The sequence below is a fragment of the Podarcis muralis genome, chromosome 3, assembly GCF_964188315.1.
Source record: "Podarcis muralis chromosome 3, rPodMur119.hap1.1, whole genome shotgun sequence".
NCBI lineage: Eukaryota > Metazoa > Chordata > Lepidosauria > Squamata > Lacertidae > Podarcis > Podarcis muralis.
In genome coordinates this window covers 6,203,565-6,224,086 of record NC_135657.1, presented here as the reverse complement: position 1 = coordinate 6,224,086, position 20,522 = coordinate 6,203,565, and the positions used below count along the sequence as shown (strand labels likewise).

At 45.9% G+C, this 20,522-nt stretch overlaps 1 protein-coding gene across 1 annotated transcript in view; it reads right to left on the bottom strand.

The window, feature by feature from the left end:
- The window catches only part of GATA4 (GATA binding protein 4), a 57,514-nt gene extending 47,478 nt beyond the window's left edge, over window positions 1-10,036 (bottom strand). Inside the window, exons 1-2 of the mRNA XM_028725185.2 lie at window positions 9,724-10,036; window positions 3,245-4,004 (exon numbers count right to left, since the gene is read on the bottom strand). Of these exons, the coding sequence (XP_028581018.2) occupies window positions 3,245-3,767 (523 nt within the window). The 5' untranslated portion in view covers window positions 3,768-4,004; window positions 9,724-10,036. The remainder of the gene's footprint in view (window positions 1-3,244; window positions 4,005-9,723) is intronic.
- Between the last annotated feature and the right edge of the window lie 10,486 nt (window positions 10,037-20,522).

The following is a 20,522-nucleotide window of genomic DNA, read 5'->3' as shown; positions in this document are numbered from 1 at the left end:
GATCTATGGGCTACTTTATAATGAGGCTGCATTTTAAATTGCATTTTAACTTGTATTTTAAATTGTGTGTCCCCCCCCCTTTTATGTTTTTACTGAAATTTTATTGGTGTTAGTTGCCCTGAGCTCGGCTCTGGCTGGGGAGGGTGGGGTATTATTATTATTATTATTATTATTATTATTATTGGCACCCCACTAATTCAATGTTGGCTAGCACCAACTACAATGTTGTCCTGCCATACAGGGAAGAGATATATTTGCAAAATGCCAAGTTTTAAGGTGCTGCAAGTTTGTTGCTGCTGCCTGTTTGAAAACATGATTTCTTATTCACTTTTTAATTTTGTTACATGTAGCTCTCACATTTTCTCCAAGCTGCTCAAGGTCTCCCGCTCCCCATTTTACCTTCACAACTACCATGAGAGGTAGGTTAGGACTAGGAGTTAGGTAGGTTAGGAATGGCTTGAGGTCCTCCAGAATAGCGATTGTGGAATCCAACCTTTGTCTCCCAGATTCAGACACATCAGAACCACATCAAAATGCTTAGTCTCCCTATTTGATTTCACTCCCAATTTCTTCCTTTGCAACAGGATGTTGTGGTGTGTTTGTGTATGGGCTGGATTTCTTGAGCAACCTGGTAACCTTCTTATTGCTAACAAAGTCTCCTGGGATTAGAACCCTACCTGTCAAATAGTTTTAATTCATTTCAACAGAAGCTCCAAAGTTAAAGGAGAGAGGAAAAAATACGGCATCGTTAGCAGCAGATTAAAAATCACCCTATGGCCTCAACAAAGTGTTTAGTTGCTTCCATCCTTACAGGGAAAGAAACTCATCACTTTCCCTTTGTGTCCTAAATCAAGCAGGAAGCTTGCTTTTTTCCAGCCTGGAGCTACCAGATCAGGGCCCCACCCACAGACTGCTGGGTCTTTAGCAGCCTTAAGGCAAGGCATGCTCAAGTTCAGTCCCTCTGCATTTAAAAGAAATAACAGCAGTGACGTATGGAAGTGAGAGCTGGACCATAAAGAAGGCTGATCTCCGAAGAATTGATGCTTTTGAATTATGGTGCTGGAGGAGACTCTTGAGAGTCCCATGGACTGCAAGAAGATCAGACGTATCCATTCTGAAGGAAATCAGCCCTGAGTGCTCACTGGAAGGACAGATCCTGAAGCTGAGGCTCCAATATTTTGGCCACCACATGAGAAGACTCCCTGGAAAAGACCCTGATGTTGGGAAAGATGGAGGACATGAGTAGAAGGGGACGACAGAGATGGTTGGACAGTGTTCTCGAAGCTACCAGCATGAGTTTGACCAAACTGCGGGAGGCAGTGGAAGACAGGAGTGCCTGACGTGCTCTGGTCCATGGGGTCACGAAGAGTCGGACACGACTAAACAACAACAAACATATGCATATAAAAAAACTTTGAAACCTCATAGCACTGAATCAGGTTTTCCCCAAAACCAACAACTGAATAGTATTATTTGTGAGTGATAAAACGTGAAGATTTTTATGGTTAAAGTAAGCGTGATTTTTTTAAAAAATGGTTAGAAATTATGATATATGTAAACTGCTAAAGATGTGGTAAAATGAAAATCAGATAGGGGGGACTTGGGGGACCCTGCCTTACAATGTTTAGAAAAAATGAGGATAAGACAAGAATTTGTTTGTATTGTTTTTCTGTTTGTGTTGTCTATTTGTGTTATAAAATGAATATTTTTTTTAAATAAAACAAAAAACAAAACAAAAAACCAACAACTGAAGGAAAGGCATTCTCTCTGAAATCAGCATCATTCAGATTTTTGTTTTTACTTAGCAAGATAGATGGATCCAGAACTTTAAAAAAGAAAGAATTAGCTCTGTTTATATTTTCTTAAAGTGGAATGTACGATGTTCCCAATTCTTTTCCTAGAGTAGCCTTTTAATTACTATTCATGGTTAAGTTAACTCACACTCAGGGAAAAGAAAGATATTTTTTAAACGTCCTCGTTTTCAGAGATAACGTCTTTCAAATAACCAGGTAGTAGAATATTCAGAGTTCACCTAAATGTATGAGCAGGAAATAGCAGTCGGCAGAAAGAATCACGATAGCTAAAAACTGAGGGACGGAGAGTACATTGAATGCTTTCATAAAAGTTTGGTCTATAGTAAAAATGACTAACTTATTTTAAAAGTACACACATAAATCAACCCAACAAGTTAATAGAAAGATGGGCATTTATCGTAATGATTTGGAACAAGAGGTTTAGCAGCAAAGCTCAACCTTATGCAGCCTTCCATTTCAAGAATCAAAGAATCACAGAGTTGGAAGGGACCCTGAGGATCATCTAGTCCAACCCCAGCAATGCAGGAATAAGAAGCTGTCCCTTATGCAGATCAAGCCTGCAACCTTGGAGTTATCAGCATCACACTCTAACCAACACAAACGTTTGTAAACAGATGCTTTCATTTGCTTTCTTGCACCTTATTTGTTCACATCTACGATTTTGCCGTTAAGCATAAAAATATTATTTCAAAATGCCCTCTTCTCCAGATAAATGTTTCAGTTTGTTAATTGGTTAGATGCTGGTCAGTTCAAAATCAACATACCAGGAACCTGCTTAGCAATGTAGCTTTTTTCTTTCTTTCTAGAAAGACCCCAACTAAAGAATCTGAGAATCCTCTGGAAAAATAATCACTCAAAGAACCTGTTGATGGCACTTTACCATTGTACTCTTGAGAGTGTATTAACTTATGGTCTGTGTGTGTGGTTTGGGAGCTGCGCAGTCAGGGAAAAAACAATGCTGTCCAGGGTTGTAAAGACTGCGGAGAGAATAATTGGGTGCACTCTTCCCACCTTGGATCAAATCTATGCTTCCAGGTGCCATAAGAAAGCTGCAGAGAAAGCGCAGGACAGTGCGCACCCCGGAAACGATCTCTTTCAGCTTCTGCCTTCTGGAAGAAGGTACAGGGTTATAAAGACTAGGACTAGCCGCCTGAGAAACAGTTTCTATCCAAATGCAATTTCATTACAATTTAATGCAAGCCATTCCAATTTAAACACAGTGTAAGGTAGTCTCTATGTGGGTATATTGTATTCAATTATGGGGTATCAGAGTTTTTAGAGGCTAACCAGGTTGGGATAGCTGGGATAGCAGCCTTGTTGGTTTTTGAATGTCTGATGTACATTTTTTCAATTTCGTTCTTCTGTATGGGACAGTGACAATAAAGATTATTGTATCGTATCGTAAAGCTAACAGAGAGAGCGGATCTTACCTAGGTTGGGGTGTCTAGTCCCTCCTGGGGTTCCCCGGTTCTGGAGGTTATGGAGCATGGGGTTGTCGAAAGGCGAGGAAGTCCAAGTGGCCCCCAGCTCTGGGGTCATGTAGCTGGCTGGGTAGGGGCTAGAGTAAGATCCACTGAAACTGCGGGCATATTGTTCCCTGCTGTTGGCTGTGATGCTGAGGGGGTTGCTGTATGTGGCCCCCTCTCTAGAGGTGGTGGTCGGGATGGGGGAGCCAGCGGCAAAGGAGAACCTGGGTGAGACGGACGGGTGCGTCGAGCCGGGGTTAAACGAGGTGCTCTCGGCTCCAGGCTGAGTCCAGATGGAGTGGCCGGAGGGGCTGCCTTGCTGCGACGAGGCAGACCCCTGGAGGTAAGGAAGGCTGGGAATCATGGTGCCGACTCTCGTGGTCGGGATGTAGACAGGAGAAGTGGCAGCCGCGCCGTGCATGAAGCCACTCGCACCTTCGTAGGCCTGAGGGCAATGGTTGGCAGCCATGGCTAAGCTCTGGTACATCTCTGGAGGAGCAGGCGAGATCCAAGTGGGCTAGAGGGAGAGAGAGTCTACCTCCAAAATCAAGACAGGAGGTGACCGTGCGCCGTTCCCAATCAGGTCCAGGATGAGAGGATAGGGTGGGGAAGCAGTTTTCCGGGTCCTAACAGGTCCTAACCTTCAAGGTGGTTCCAGGCATCAGGGCCAGCAGTGGCTTCCGTGGTCTGGCATCCTTCTCTCCCTTCTGGGCCTGGTTCACACCTAGAAAGGAAGGGGAGACAGAATGAGACATGCAGGTAAAGTGTGGGTAGGGGGGGGAGGAGAAAGAGGGAGAGAAAATGTGGTTCAAAAAGGCTCCCTTCCCCACTTAAGGCAGGTATAATAAACTTAGGGAAGGTGAGAGACAGTTAGAGGGCACCATCAGCACAGCCAAACCTTTGTCCCTGGGGGTATAAAGGTAAAGGGACCCCTGACCATTAGGTCCAGTCGTGGCCGACTCGGGGTTGTGGCACTCATCTCGCCTTATTGGCCGAGCGAGCCGGCGTACAGCTTCCATGTCATGGGCCAGCAGGACTAAGCCGCTTCTGGCGAACCAGAGCAGCACATGGAAACACCATTTACCTTCCCACTGGAGCGGTACCTATTTATCTACTTGCACTTTAACGTGCTTTCGAACTGCTAGGTTGGCAGGAGCAGGGACCGAACAACGGGAGCTCACCCTGTCATGGGGATTCGAACAGCCAACTTTTTGATCTGCAAGTCCTAGGCTCAGTGGTTTAACCCACATTGCCACCGTCCTACTTAAGGCAGGTATAATAAACTTAGGGAAGGTGAGAGACGGTTAGAGGGCACCTCCAGGACAGCCAAACCTTTGTCCCTGGGGGTATAGATGCTGCTAATTGGACCAAGTCTGGCTGCTTGATCTGAAATCACATCACAGCAGCAGGGTGTCCTTTTGGGAAAGGGAGTGAAAATAATAAAGGACTGAAACTGGAGCCTAGAGTTAGGTAGGTTAGGAATGGCTTGAGGTTCTCCAGATTTGCAATTGTGGAATCCAACCTTTGTCTTTGGTGGGGGGGGGGGAGAAAATGGAAAAAATTGTTTTGGGGGGAGGCAGGCAGCAGAAAGCAGGTGAGCAAAGGTATAAGACGGTTTGCACACAGAAAGATGGGAGTCAGTTAGGTCCCTGTGTGCTGTGGCATAGGTGTATACTTTTCCAGGAAGGATAAGATTGTAGAGTTGAGAGGGTACCCCGAGGGTCTTCTAGTCCAACCTTCAAGGGAGGAATCCCCGCTCTGTGAACCAGAGCTCCGTTTGAGGCTCACTTCAACACAGAAATGGGACGTCTGGAAACTGTGCGCATGCTCAGGGATGAAAATGCCACAGGCCACAATTCCTCCCAGGTTCATGACTTCTGTGCGTGCTCAGAGGGCGAGGAATGTTCATTACAGAGCTATTCCTTGCAGCCTTGAACAACACCCCTCTCCCTGCTTGTCAAAATGCACATTTGTGCACACATCAAAAGGCAACTGTAATGAGTCATGATTTCCTCCTGTGCAGTTAAGATCTGCCAGTTCTGCCCACTTAGAGAGGCAAGAAGTAGGACCCATGTGGGATGTGCATACTGCATAATTGTGCGCAGGAGCACTGCAACACATGCATGGAACACATGTGTGACCCCCATCTTCAATGCATGTACATCTACATGTTCAAAACAGCAGCAGGAAACGCAGGACAGGCTAACTAACATTAATTGCTCATCCTTCTGTTGACGCAGGAGAATATGAAGGTGTCGTTTTCCTGTTGTTCTTAACCTTCATGTCCTACCATCCCTCCAAGCCTCTTGCATTTCATCCTCACCACAACCCTGCGAGGTGGATTAAATGGAGAGGGTGCAATCGTCACCCAGTGAGCTTCGTGGCTGTGGGGGATTTGAACCCAGAGTCTCCCCAGCCAAAGTGTAATCACAACTCTAACCACTGTGCCACAATGTCTCTCCAAGGCCTTTGGAAGCCTGCCCCGCAACACAAAAAACCAGACCCCTTAAGCAGTCTGCATTTTGCATGCAGGCACCAAGGGTGAGAGGGATGCGGGTGGCGCTGTGGGTTAAACCACAAAGCCTAGGACTTGCCGATCAGAAGGTCGTGGTTCGAATCCCTGCGATGGGGTGAGCTCCCGTTGCTCAGTCCCTGCTCCTGCCAACCTAGCAGTTCAAAAGCACGTCAAAGTGCAAGTAGATAAATAGGTACCACTCCGGCGGGAAGGTAAATGGCATTTCTGTGCGCTGCTCTGGTTCGCCAGAAGTGGCTTAGTCATGCTGGCCACATGACCCGGAAGCTGTACACCGGCTCCCTCGGCCAGTAAAGCCAGATGAGCGCCGCAACCCCAGAGTCGGCCACAACTGGACCTAATGGTCAGGGGTCCCTTTACCTTTACCAAGGGAGCGAGGCCACCTCTACTCTCTTCTCAAATGATCTCCTCAACACATAATGCCTGAAACAGAGAGGACTAGAATCTTTTAAAGGGCAGAGGCTGATGGGGTCACTGAAAAGGATTGCATGGACAACCCATTAGGAGACACAGGAACTAGCAACCTACTTCGAACACAAACACAATCTGCTTTCCACGCTAGGGCTGACTCTTGCGCAAGGCGATGGGCCGGCAACCTTTGGGCATGTGCAAAGTGTCAGCCCCAGACTGCTGAACAATCACTGCCTGGCTCTCCAGCTCCCCACCCCCACCATCTAAGCACGTGGACTTTGATAGCCTGACTCCCAAGAACTGCAAGATCCAGTCCCTGAAACCTCTCGGAAAAGCTTCTTTCCCAAAGAGACGGGCCAGCGTTCATGTCTAAAATCGAGCTCTTCTCAAAAACACACTGAATTCGATTTGAATTTAGAGACCGCTTCCTTCGCCGCCCTCCCCAGTCTCTCTCTCTCCTGCCAATCGGCCCCAAAGGAGATTCTCGTGGAAATGAAACGTAAACGGAGTTTAGGGAATTTTTATTTTTATGGATAGGGTGGCTTCTCTTTTAAATCGGATCATACGCGGTCTCAGCTCCCCACCCCCCAAAAACTGTTCCCAGCATGCCCGCTGGTTTTGCGCCATGGTGAAGCGAACAAACCTTCTCTTTCCAGATTTTCCAGGTTAATACGAATTAACACTCCCCCCCCCTCCTTATTCCCCGTAGGTGAAACCGAATTCAAGCGTCGCGAAGATTCTTCCCCAATTATCCCCTGCTGCTCAATAACTGCAGAAATAAACTTAAGTGGGGAAATCTCCCCCCCCCTTTTAAAAAGTAACTTGAAATTAACACAAGTCTGTCTGTACGAAACGCCCGCAGCATTCGTTCAAAGTTTTAGCCGTTTCCGTTCCAGATTTATCAAACAGATAATTAGAAATCGGCTCCAGCGTTCCTTTTTAAAAAACAAAACAAAAAACAACCCCACACTTTTTCCTTTAAAAAAATAAATCATATCCTTATATTGATTCACTCATAAATCGGATTGATCTAATATATTTCAGCAATCTCCTCCAGAAAATGTTTGTAGAACTAAACTCTTCAAAATAATGAATATTTTCTGACGACGCAGGAGCAAATCTAAATTGCAACGTGCACAAATATAAAATCTGTGGACGGCGATCGTGCAATTTACGCACAAAATATTGCGGTTTAAGGCATAACCTTCAGCGTTGCATTGCAGCCTTGAGAAGCGTAGAGTTTATGATCACACAAAATAGCACGACGAGCAGGAAACACGGACACGCTCCAGCCAACTTTGAACACTTCAAAACTGAAAGCAGGAGGTCGACTTAGAAACGAATGTGTGTCCCACTACGTTTCTCCCAGCGGGGTTTAAAAAAGGTGCTTTTGCAATTCTGAAATTCAATTAACTCCAACCCAGATGTAAATAAACAGACCCCCACTTTATATGTAGATGCAAATAGTTGGCAGAAGAAAAAGTGATTTGGGTTGAAAACTTTGCAAAATTTAAAGGTGTGTGTATTGGGGGGGGGGGGGAATCCAAACAGGATAAACATACTAGAAATATTTGGAATGGTTTGGTTTTTTTTCAATCTATCCTTACAGGGGTTTGTCCTCCCCATCGTTTCCATCTCCCTCTTTTAAGATCGGAATGTTTTTATTATTACGTTTTACGAAGGAGATTTGAACGTGGGGAATAAGCGGAGGTTTATTCACTCACTTGCCCCCCCCCCCCGCTTTACTTGGAAATACTGCAAGAGCGATTTACTCGGAACGGAACCCTCTTTTTACGCGGAAATCATAGTAAAAATAAGAATACTGAATCAGATCCTCTGAGTGGCTCCGTCCCGCCCTCAAAAGGGGTTTTTAACTTCCAAAATCGGATATTTGTTGCTCCCTGCTTTTAAAAAGAGATCACAAAAAGCAGAGACTGTTTAGGAAATAATAATTAACTATTATTATTATTTTTTTAAAAAATGTTTCTTATTGCCGCCCCCCCCAAAAAAACACCCCTCTTTGAGAAGCGAGAGGGGGAGAAAAATCACCTTTTAAACAAGAACTCCCCTTTAAAAATGAAAATCCTCCCCGTTCATTGAGAATCTCTATCAGCAAAACCTGCGGTTTACAAAGTAGCCAATGATGATCTAAGGCCGCTTGGATATTTTATTGCAAACAGTTTAGAAGTTTTATTACTCTCGAGCGGCATATAGGTTTTGTTACACAAATCTTTTAAATAAGTAAGTAAATAAATAAATAAATAAATATAGTAGCAAGTAGCTAAAAAGAAGGCAAACAAGGAAGACTTTCAAAACAGCAAGGAGACCTGGGAGAATATTAGAAGAATAGAAATAATAATTCCTATTACGCACAGTTCAGCCCCATCGATTTCTACACGACATCTATCAATCCAGCTGAGATCGGAGTTTAAAAGTTTTCACGTTTGACTGACTCAATCCTGCATCAACCACTATTAACTTTAAGAGGGGGATAACTAGAGGTATAGGAGATTTGCGCAAAAAAAAAAAAAAAAGAAAAGAAAAGAAAAGAAAAGAAAAAGAGAGAGATAAAATCCTGCCGAAACTACCGCGATGGGATTATTTATAAAAATTGGGTAGGATTTAAGAAGCTTAATTTTTCACTTTTCTAAAAAGGGACCCTCGTTGCGTTTCCAGTCGCTGATTTCTTCTCTTTTTTAAGCGAAAAGAATGTCTGCATTGTGAGAAGCAAGGGAATGATATAAAAATAAAGCGAACGGAGATATAGGGAGCTGGCGAGGAGGAGAAGAAGGAGCGAGAGAGAACGAGAAGGGGCGAAATGAAACTGGAAAGGAGAAAGAACGAGAACGTGGAAGCTGGGGGTCGTGAAATCCTCGCAGTGCGATCCTAAGCTCGTTTTACTCGCCTCGTGGGGTTCAGCGATCCTCAATCATGGAGAAGGTTACAGTTTCAGCTGGGAAAGGAAAGGCCGGGTTGGCTGCGGAGAGGGAGAGACTGGAGAAAAAATATATCGGAACCTATCCAAAGGAACAGTGGATCCTGCGCAAAGAGGGAGAGACATGTGCTGCCCTAAGAATCGAGTGTCAGACGCAGAGAAGAACGACCAGATTTTCTCGATCCGCGTACCCATGGAATATATCCAAAGAGCAGTTTTTCCCTCAAAGAATTCTGGGCACCGTAGTTTTCCCCTCGCAGGGTGACAATTGCCAGCAGCCCATCCTAAACTACAGAGCCCAGAATTCTTTGAGGGTGGGTAATGTTCTTTGGGCGCCCTTTCACTGCGATTCCTGCGTGGCAGAAGGTAGACTAGATGGCACTTGGAGATCCCTCTCCACTCTACAGGTCTACGGTTCTACGTATAAAGGTCCAGTACGCGCGCGCGCAAAATATATATATCTGGGAAGAGTTGGCGAGGAGAGAAGCGGTGGCGGCGGCGAGCAAGGGGGAAAAAAATAAAGAAAAATGGTCTGCAAGAGAGAGAGGGAGAGATCCAACCGACCTGCTTTCTTCCGTCTCCGTTTGCCTGCTCCGAGTCGGGCTCTCTTCCCCGCGAAGCCGGTTCCACTCCGGAGCAGCGCCGAGGCGCAGCCTGCTGTGTCAGCGCCCGCGCTCCGGGGGCCAGGGAGCCTAGATCACGCTGGTCACCCAGCTGAAAAAGCCCGCAAGTGGCCCGCGGGAGGCTCCTGGCCCGTCTCTGCAGGCTGCCTGCCTCGGGCGGCCGCAGGAGCAACACGCCTCGCTCCTGCCGGAGGAGAGAAAGAGAGAGGTGCAAAGGCGTCAGGCGCCTCCGGCCCAGCCCCCTCGCCCAGGACCTCGCCAAGCAGGGCTTCTGCTGACGCTTCCCACCTCTTCCCTCCTCCTCCTCCGGTCCTCCCCCTCCCCTTTCCCCACTTTCTTGCCTCCTGGCCTCGCCACACCATAGGAACACACAGGGAGTTGCTTTCCCATGACTCAGACCATTGGTCCAGCCAACTCAGTAGCGTCTGCACGGGCCGGCAGCAGCAGCTCTGCAGGGTTTCAGGCAAGGAGGAGGCACCCTGCTAGCGTCGCAGCAACGGAACAGCCGGCACATTTGCAAAGCTCAGAAGGGTCTGCTCAGGTTTCACATTGGATGGGGGCACGTCGGGTTGAGAGGGGGTTGGACTAGATGACCGTCGGGTCCCTTCCAACTCAAAGATTCTATGATTCCCAGCCCTGCCTGGAAATGCCATTGGGAACTGAACCTGGGACCTCCTGCTCCTCCACTTTTTCAAAAGATGCGTTTTCGACGAGGGAGTGTATCTGCTGCGCAACTGAGCCAATCTTCATTCCTTTGGGGGCAGGGGATAATAATAATAATAATAATAATAATAATAATAATAATAATATAAATTTTATTTATATCCCGCCCTCCCCAGCTGGAGCCGGGCTCAGGGCGGCTAACAACAATAAAACAGTACAAAAGTACAGCATAAACAACACTCTAAAATCATTCATTCTAAAATTAATTAATTCAAGCCACTGGCAGCCATTGGGCCAGAGCTCCGCGAAGATTGCCGAAGGAGGGAGTCAGGCTGTGCCCTTGCCAAAGGCCTGGTGGAACAGCTCTGTCTTGCAGGCCCTGCGGAAAGATGTCAAGTCCCGCAGGGCCCTGGTCTCTTGTGACAGAGTGTTCCACCAGATCGGATGGAAACTGTGTCTATGTGTAGATGATAGATAGATAGATAGATAGATAGATAGACAGACAGACAGACAGACAGACAGATGATAGATAGATAGATAGATAGATTGGCAATATTATTAGGTAATACAGTATAGCACAAGGACAAAATTCCTGCCCCCCACCTAAATATTACTTATTTTCACAAGAATTCCTTTTGGTACAGTTGCTTTTTTAATGGATATTCTCATTAGGTCCCTGAATAAATAAAGGTCTTATTATTGTTGTTGTTGGCACCTGTCTGTCTTGGCAGAGACCATTATGGGAGAGGCATGCTTTGTGGCAGACAGAGGTGTCCCATAGTGGTTTATTCCCTCTAATATTAATAATAATAAATTTTATTTATACCCCACCCTCCCCAGCCAGGGTGGCTAACACCCGATATAAAAACAAATTGATTGAAATACAACTTAAAAACAAGATTAAAATACAACATTGAGACATCAAAGCATTAAAATACAGCCTCATTTCAATGGAAACACAAATCAAAAACTTTTTGGGGGATGAAAACGTCAAGTCTTCAAGTGGTCTTCCCAGTGCTCATTCTGCTGCTGGTCACTATTACGGATGAGCAACCTTACTGGTTGTCTCCAGGCTTTGTGCCATTCCCACACAGCCAGGCCAGCAAGTCCTTGGGGATCCCGAAATTTTCCATTCTATGGACATGACCAAGCCAGGATAGATGTCACTGAGACAGGAGTGGGAACATGCTGTGAGTGTGGGCCTCGAAAGGATATTGTGGCATTGGGAAAGATCGAGAAAAGGGCAACTGAAATGATCAAGAGGTGGGACTTTCTTTAAGAGATCACCCAAAGTCCTTGAGCTTTTCTTAGGAGATCAGCCAGAGTTGTTAAACTGAGTTTTTTGGGGGAACATCTCCACAACTTGCTTAGCTAGCTTTTTGAGGGAAGGACAGCGCCTGTGATGGCGTGGGACTCAGGCTCGGACTCGGAACCAGAGGAGACTCAGTCTGCACTGGATCCTTAGCCTGAGGCATCATCTGAACCAAGTCTGGGGCCTGATCCTGAAGAGTCCCAGTCTGCACAGGTTCCCCTGCAACAAACACCAGCTGGGCTGAGTCAGGGGCCTGAGCCTGCCCTGGCTCCAGATGCGGGGATTCCCTCGTTGCCTTCCGCTGGGCCATCACTTACAGCTGCTCCACTACCAGTTGGGTCAGGGGAGGCTGAGGTGGCCCCTGGGTCTAGTAACCCACCGACATCTCCCGAGCTGCAGAGACTAAGGTCTGAGAGAAGGAGAGACCTGAGTACTCGCAGGAGGAGTGCTCACCTTCGGGCGAAACAGGGAGGTGAGTCGCCGGGGGATCAGGACCGGCCGCTACCCTGACAAAGATAAAAGGCTGTCGGACCCCGCCCCAGGTTGCAGGAGCAATGTTGCTGTATGCCAGATCCTGCCTGAGATCCTGTGCCTGTCCTTGCCTGGTTTCCTGCCTCATGTCCTGCCCTGGCCCTGCCAGACTGACTCCCAGCAGAACCTTTGGATTCTGGATTGGTTCTGGACCACATTTCATGGGTTACCCAAGGGCCCAGCACAGAGCCTGTGCCATCTTGCAGCTCCCCCCCCCCCATGTGCCACCCTGCGAATCCCCGGTGTGCCCCTCCCACCTTGTCCCTGCCTTTCTATGCTGCTGAACTCATGAAAGCTGGATGCTGGGAAATTCAGGACAGATAAAAGGAAAGTCTTTCTCATCATACAGCACATAGTTAAACTATGGAACTCACTTCTATAGGAGTCAGTGTTGGTCAACAAGCTAGATGGCTTTTATAGATTAGGCAAATTCGTGGTGGCGCTGTGGGTTAAACCACAGAGCCTAGGGCTTGCCGATCAGAAGGTCGGCGGTTCGAATCCCTGCGACGGGGTGAGCTCCCGTTGCTTGGTCCCTGCTCCTGCCAACCTAGCAGTTCGAAAACATGTCAAGTGCAAGTAGATAAATAGATACCGCTCCGGCGGGAAGGTAAATGGTGTTGCCGTGCACTGCTCTGGTTCGCCAGAAGCGGCTTAGTCCCTGCTGGCCGCATGACTCGGAAGCTGTACGCTGGCTCCCTCGGCCAATAAAGCGAGATGAGTGCTGCAACCCCAGAGTCGGCCACGACTGGACCTATTGGTCACGGGCCGCTTTACCTTTACCTTTTAGGCAAATTCATGGGGGAGAGGGCTAGAGATGGCTACTAGCATAGAAGCCAAGTCCTAGGGGCTGAGGTCCCTCTACCCCCACCCCCCTGGTAAAATATTTGCGGGTGCTGGGGTCCCCCAAAAGTTGATGGTCATCATTGCCATTCAAATGCTGTGTCTTGTGATTCATTATGCAGGGCAGGGTTATTAAATACATCCAATTTATAAAGCTTGATTTGCAAACCTGGATCACACCTTCTTTCATCCGGACTGATCCAGAGCCTAGTCCACAAAACATACAGTACTGAAAGTTTTCAGTGAGGAAGTGAAAGAAAACAAAGCAAGCGACTAACAAAGAAAGCTTGAAATTGAAATTGTGATCCAATACGATATATGGGTCCGAAAGTAATACAGTTATTCCAACAAAATTATGAACAAGTCATTATACTATTTATAAATGAATTCCAAACGTTGTTATATTTATCCATGCACATTCTGCGTCTACTTGCATGTTGCAAGAGCTGTTGTGTCTTCTATCCATTGATGGAAGGGGGCCATGGTATTCTCGTAAAATCATGGAAGGGGCCGCCAAGGTCATCTATTCCAACCCCTGCAATGCAGGAATCTTTTTACCAAGAGAGGGGCTCGAATCAACAATCCTGAGATTAAAATCCTCATGTTCTACTGACTGAGCCATACGTTTCCAATGAATCAATATCGGGGGGGGGGGGGGGGTTAAGGGCAGAGGAAGTCCATCTACGTGGACACAAATCTTCAGAAATCCCATTAACTTGCATTGAGGAAGCAAAATAACCATAATTTTCTTGTCCATGAGATTTGCAGACTTGCCAGCCTAGCTTCCTACTTGGGGGTTGAAATATACTCGGAGTCAAGAGTGGATTTCATGCTCTTTATTCAGCTCATAGCGGTGAGGAGGAATGGAAGTTCCCCCAGAATGTCTGCTTTATATACTGTACATTATTTACACTATGGGCCCCACATGATTGGCTAATTCCAGGATTCACCTGTAGGCCAATCAGGTTGCGGATTCACTTCCACCTGGAGCTGGATTGGGTGGCTCCTGTGGACCAATCAGACTGCTGCGTTCTGGACCCTATTGTTCTAGGACCAATCAGACTGCTGCATTCTGGACCCTATTGTTCTAGGACCAATCAGACTGCTGCCTTTTGGATCCTATTCAACTCAGTACATAACAGAGGTTTAGCCCTGCTAACTTGCAGACAGGAGTTTGGCATTTTGGCGTGTAAAGCAGCATATAAATTATTATTTTTTTAAAATGGAGACAGAATGCATTAAGATAGCAACTTTTCATTTATTTATTTTTTTTAAATAAACCCAGTACATGAAAACCAGCAGTAAGGAAATGATAAATCATGGTTGCCCAGAATCAAGGGCTGTTTTTTCCTGTTATCAGTCTTGAAGGCTGCAGAATAATGGATGATATCCCTCCCTCCCCCCCTTTTTTTAAATGCATCAATATTGCTCTCTTATTACTCTATTAACCTTTAGACCCTTCTGTCTGCCTGACGTATAATCACATGCACAGGTCCAACTAAGGACGACAGAGAACAGCCTCGTGGCACGTGATACCAATCCCTTGCTGAAGCAAAGTGGGGGGCTGCGGGGTCATGGCCTGGATAAGAGACTGCTGAGGAGTGGAGCCCCATACCCCCACCCCCAATGACTCTGAACTTTGTCTCCTGGGATAGCAAAGATCAGAAGAGTTGGAAGAGTTCTGGAGGAGACTCTTGAGAGTCCCATGGACTGCAAGAAGATCAAACCAATCCATTCTGAAGGAAATCAGCTCTGAGTGCTCACTGGAAAGACAGATCCTGAAGCTGAGGCTCCAAGACTTTGGCCACCTCATGAGAAGAGAAGACTCCCTGGAAAAGACCCTGATGTTGGGAAAGATGGAGGGGACAAGGAGAAGGGGACGACAGAGGACGAGATGGTGGGACAGTGTTCTCGAAGCTACTAACATGAGTTTGACCAAACTGCGGGAGGCAGTGGAAGACAGGAGTGCCTGGCGTGCTCTGGTCCATGGGGTCACGAAGAGTCGGACACGACTAAACAACTAAACAACAACAACAGAGTTGGAAGGGACCCCTGAGGGTGATCTAATCCAAGCCCCCTGCGATGCAGGAACCTCAACTAAAGCACTCATGACAAATGCAAACTCAATTCTGTGTGTGCTGGTTCTTAAGTAGCCCCAAAGGCATCATCCACAGAGGGAGGGATAAGCAAGCTGGGGAGTGGAACCCCCAAATGTTGTAGAAGGACAACAGAATTAAGTAACTAAGCAGCCCAACAAGGGTTAAGCCATGGGTAGGCAACCTAAGGCCCGGGGCCCAGATCCGGCCCAATCACCGTCTAAATCCATCCCATGGACAGTCCAGGAATCAGCATGTTTTCACATGAGTAGAATGTGTCCTTTTATTTAAGATGCATCTCTGGGTTATTTGTGCAGCATAAGAATTCGTTCATTTTATTTTATTTTTTCAAAATATTGTCCAGCCCCCCCCCCCCCAAGGTCTGAGGGACAGTGGACTGGCCCCCTGCTGAAAAAGTTTGCTGACCCCTGGGTTAAAAACTCCTTATGGGTGCAGAAGGCACTGACAGATAGTTGGAAAAGGGGAGAATGCAGAAAACCAAAAGTGGGGAGGTGGAATGGAATGGAGTGTCCTGGCTGGGGGACTCCATGCTGCAACATTCTCTTGCAGCTCCCAGTGGTTGTACAGTGGTACCTCGGGTTACAGACGTTTCAGGTTACAGACTCTGCTAACCCAGAAATAGTACCTCGGGTTAAGAACTTTGCTTCAGGATGAGAACAGAAATTGTGGCGCGGCGATGGCGGGAGTACCTGTTAGCTAAAGTGGTACCTCAGGTTAAGAACAGTTTCAGGTTAAGAACAGACCTCCAGAACGAATTAAGTTCTTAACCAGAGGTACCACTGTCATGCGTTTGTTAGAGCCCTGCAGCTCAAAGATTACAAAGGAGACTGCTCTGAAGAAAGAAGTAGCCTTTGTGTGATTCATGGGTCTGATTTGTCAATCCAGATCAGACCTGATTTGGACTGGACCCAATCTGGCCTGCGCCGTAACTGAATCCAGATCACAGTCTGGAATATGCAAATCCTTGACATTCTTTGGGTAGCCAAAATGGTCACAATGTTCTGTGAACCGCCCTGAGATCTTGGGAGGAAGAGTGGTGTATACAGACAAACAAATAAATACAATAAATTTGGGTCTTTGGATTGTGAATTTTGCAGTTGTGCTAGTCCCTATACAAGGGATTAATCCTGTTGTTGTTGCTTTTTGACAGCTAGATCAAGGAATTTTCATGCTAACAACTTTAAACTTAAAAATGTTTCAAAATGGCCATAAAGTGTTGTTTCTGGGTTTTTTCCCCATATGGGGCATGGTATAAAGTGCGCCACACTGCAGGCAAGTAGCTACAGGGGTTTTTGTTTTGGTGGCTATCCCCTTTTAATTTTTAAAATTAAAAAGCCACAACTTTTTGTTGTTGTTTCACCTAGGTGGATGGAATCTGGAGACATGACAGGACCTCAAGAGTGTATTAACCCTGCCAAACGGAAAACAGGTAGCTCAAGAGAGAGTGTGTGTTAGACACTCTTAAAGGTTTCTTTTTTTCAAGTGCGAATAAAGACAGCTGTAAATAAACCTAACCTAAAAAGAAGAGCCTTTTTTTGAAGAGGGGGGCAAGAGGACTATTAAGACAACAAATTTAAAACAAGGGTGGGACTAGGATTGATTGGGAAACGATGGAAACAAAAAGATATATACTGTGAAGGAGACAAAAGACAGGCTAAACAAATGCCATCAAACTTTTTCCACAAGACAGAACTTACAAAAGAGTTCTGTATTTTAAGATTTCCCCATTTCTGCAACCCCCATGCCCTGTGAATGGAGAGGGTTGGGTCTCTTGATAGCTCTCTAGGCTAGCCCTACAGCTCTCATTAAGCAAAGTCCCTCTCCTCTCCTCCCCCTCTCTCCTTACCCTGGCATTCTCCTTATATAGTGTTGTAATTGCAACAGTTTGGAGACAGTCTGTCTGGGTTTTTTAAGAGATCATATTTATCTACGATGGGCACAAATCATTACACTCAATAGTGATCTGCAGTTGCCTTGGCCTGACCTGGACAAGGGCCCAAATTGGGCCAATTTGGTTTGGGATTTGGCTGAATCTGGTGCTCAGCCCTTATAAATGGGGTGTGTGTGGAATGGATGGTCAGAAGTAGCAACTCTGAGGAAGGAGGGAAGGTCATTCTCTCCCTCCCTCCCTCCTCCCCCCTCTCTCTCTAATTTATGTACAGTCCTTTATCAAAAGATCCCAGGGAGGTATACATCATAAGCCCATGCAATGGGCTGGAGAAAGTAAACAGGCTGGAAATGGTTCCTGAAACACCTTTGAAAATCAGAATGGTGTGGGGGAATGGCCATAGCTCAATGGTACAGCTTCTGCTTTGCATGCAAAAGGTCCCAGGTTCAATCCCCAGTTTCTCCAAGGACTGGGAAAAACTTCTTGCCTGAAACCCTGAAGAGCTACTGCAAACCAGTGTAGACAAAACTGAGATTGATGGGTCAATGATCTGACCTATTATGTGCAATAATTTCTAGTTTTTGTTTTTTTATACAATATGTGCAGTTTGTGCATAATGCCCGAGGAGCCTCTCTGTTGCCACATCAGGTCTAGAACTGTCAGGTCAGGAGTGCCTGAGACCTAGAGGCAGGCCCTGGTGATGTCATGGGGTGGGTCTCCAGTGATTTCATGGGGGCAGCCCCTGGTGATGTCATTAAGCAAATCACATGAACCATTAGCCACAGGGAGGGTGGAGAGCAGACTCCCCAAAGGGTCTATGTAATAATTTGCAACCTGAAGCTTGCAATCTGCATGCAATTTTCTTTAAAAAAAATTGTTAAGGTGCTCTCGCCCACATTCAAACCCTCCCACTGCCACCTGGAGACTCCAGGTCAACCCTGAAGATCTTGCAACCCTAATCAGGTCCTTCTCAAACAATTCAGATTATCTCCTCTGGGAGGTACCCAAGTCCCTTTGTTGGGGGTAGGGGGTGGGTGCCTAGATCCTGGTTCTGATCTACCCATTGACTAAGTCAAAATAGTATATAATCCCATCATCATGGCAGAGGCCATCCCTAGACCAAATGACGCCCTAGGATACTAGCATCTTCAACATCACCTCTCCCCCCTCTGTTTGTTCAGCAGCTGATGAATACCCTCTGTCCCAGCTTATTTTGCAACCGACACACAATTCTCATGCAGGATTGCTTACAAGTCTGTGGAATGGGCTCCAGAGCTGCAACAGTTTCTTCTAAGTAGTAGTAGTAGTAGTAGTAATAATAATAATAATAATAATAATAATAATAATAATAATAATAATAATAATAATAATAATTTATTACTTATATCCTGCCCATCTGGCTGGGTTTTCCCAGCCACTCTGGGCAGCTTCCAACAAAACACTAAAATACAATAACATATTAAACATTAAAAGCTTCCCTAAACAGGGCTGCCTTTAGATGTCTTCTAAAAGTTTGGTAGTTATTTTTCTCTTTGACATCTGGTGGGAGGGTGTTCCACAGGGCGGGTGCCACTACTGAGAAGGCCCTCTGCCTGGTTCCCTGTAACTAATAATCCTGTAATAAGAATCCTTTTAAAAATAGAATAAGAATGTTAATGCAATGCTGGCTTTGCACCTCCATCTTTACAAGTGAATATGCACTGTTTGCTTCAGCTGTTGAGCAGAAGTTTCAGTAAATCATCTGTGAAGGAGAAACCCTAAACTGCTGAGCCCAGTGTAGAATTAGCCTGCCCATAATTCTGGCCCCGATCTTGCCTCATTCAGTACTGTTTTATCATTTATGCATTTCTACAAATCTTCCCAGTAGCTAAAATATAAGGGCCTTTTCTGTGGTGGCCCCTAAGTTGTGGAGCACCCTCCCGACAGAGGTTCGCCTGGCCCCTTCATTGTACAGATGCCAGCAAATGCTGAAGCTGCACCTTTTTACCCTGACTTTGGACACTTGAGATTAAAATTATAGAAATAAGGTAGGTCCTAAAAAACATGGATGCGTTGACCAAAAAACAGTCAAAAACAGGTATTTAACACGATTCAAAATGTGATTAAAATCAACAGTAGCCAAAAAGAACTAAAACACACCTGACTTCTACATGCCTGGAGAGGCCTGCCTAAACAAAAGCTTTTAAGGTTTTACTTATTGAAATTAATGGTTCCCTTCCACACTGCCTGGATAGCTCAGTTGGTCACAGCGAGGCGCTGATAATGCCAAGGTTGCAGGTTTGATCCCCGAATGGGACAGCTGCATATTTCTGCACTGCAGGGGGTTGGACTAGATGATCGTCAGGGTCCCTTCCAACTCTACAATTCTATGATTTAATGCTTTCCTTCATTTTTGGTGTACAAGTATCAGTACAGTGGTACCTCGGGTTACATACACTTCAGGTTGCATACGCTTCAGGTTACAGACTCTGCTAACCCAGAAATAGTACCTCGGGTTAAGAACTTTGCTTCAGGATGAGAACAGACATCGGGCTCCGGCAGCGGGAGGCCCCATTAGCTAAAGTGGTGCTTCAGGTTAAGAACAGTTTCAGGTTAAGAACGGACCTCCGGAACGAATTAAGTATGCAACCTGAGGTACCACTGTACTCTATAAAACACATAACAAAGGAACAAGAGTTGCATCAAAACGTTATCTACTTAGAAGACTACGATCCACCTAAACAAATCAACTGAAAGTAAATCGCTCAGCTATAAAAAAGATTTATGTAGAAGTAAATTATTTAAGACCGGGGTCTCGAAGCTCATCAATACTGAAATCAAATGCAAACTGCGATCTAGCATGGGCTGCAGATATGATACCTTCTTTTAGTTTATCTTTGATTTATTTCCTAACCTGAAACCAAACTGACCTGCTGTTTATGAGATTGTAAACAGGTCTTATGCTTCTCCACCCACCCCCCAACCCCCAACCCCCGTTTACAATTGTATTTAAGTGGATTGTTTGAATTGTATTAACATCCTGGGACCCTCAAGAGTCAATGAAATCCAATAAGGCTGTGGTTCTCAACACCCCTACTATGGATTACTTGACAGCTGCTGAGAGTTTTGGAGAACCACCTAATGACTTTTCCCTGCCTGTTGTAGCAATTGTAATGCGCTGTGCTAGGTGCTGTATGATTTTAAATTGCATTTTTATCCCTTCCCTTGTATCCTATAATGCATTTTATTGTATCGCAGTTTGAATCCCATAGAATAGAATTGAAACCACAAGTTTTCTTCACAGACATGCCCTGGACCACTTCCAAGTTCATGATGGAGCACAGTTTGGTAACTCCTGCTATAAAGTTGAGCGCTCTAGGCTGGGCTACAGCACCCTCCTTTGCTTTGGG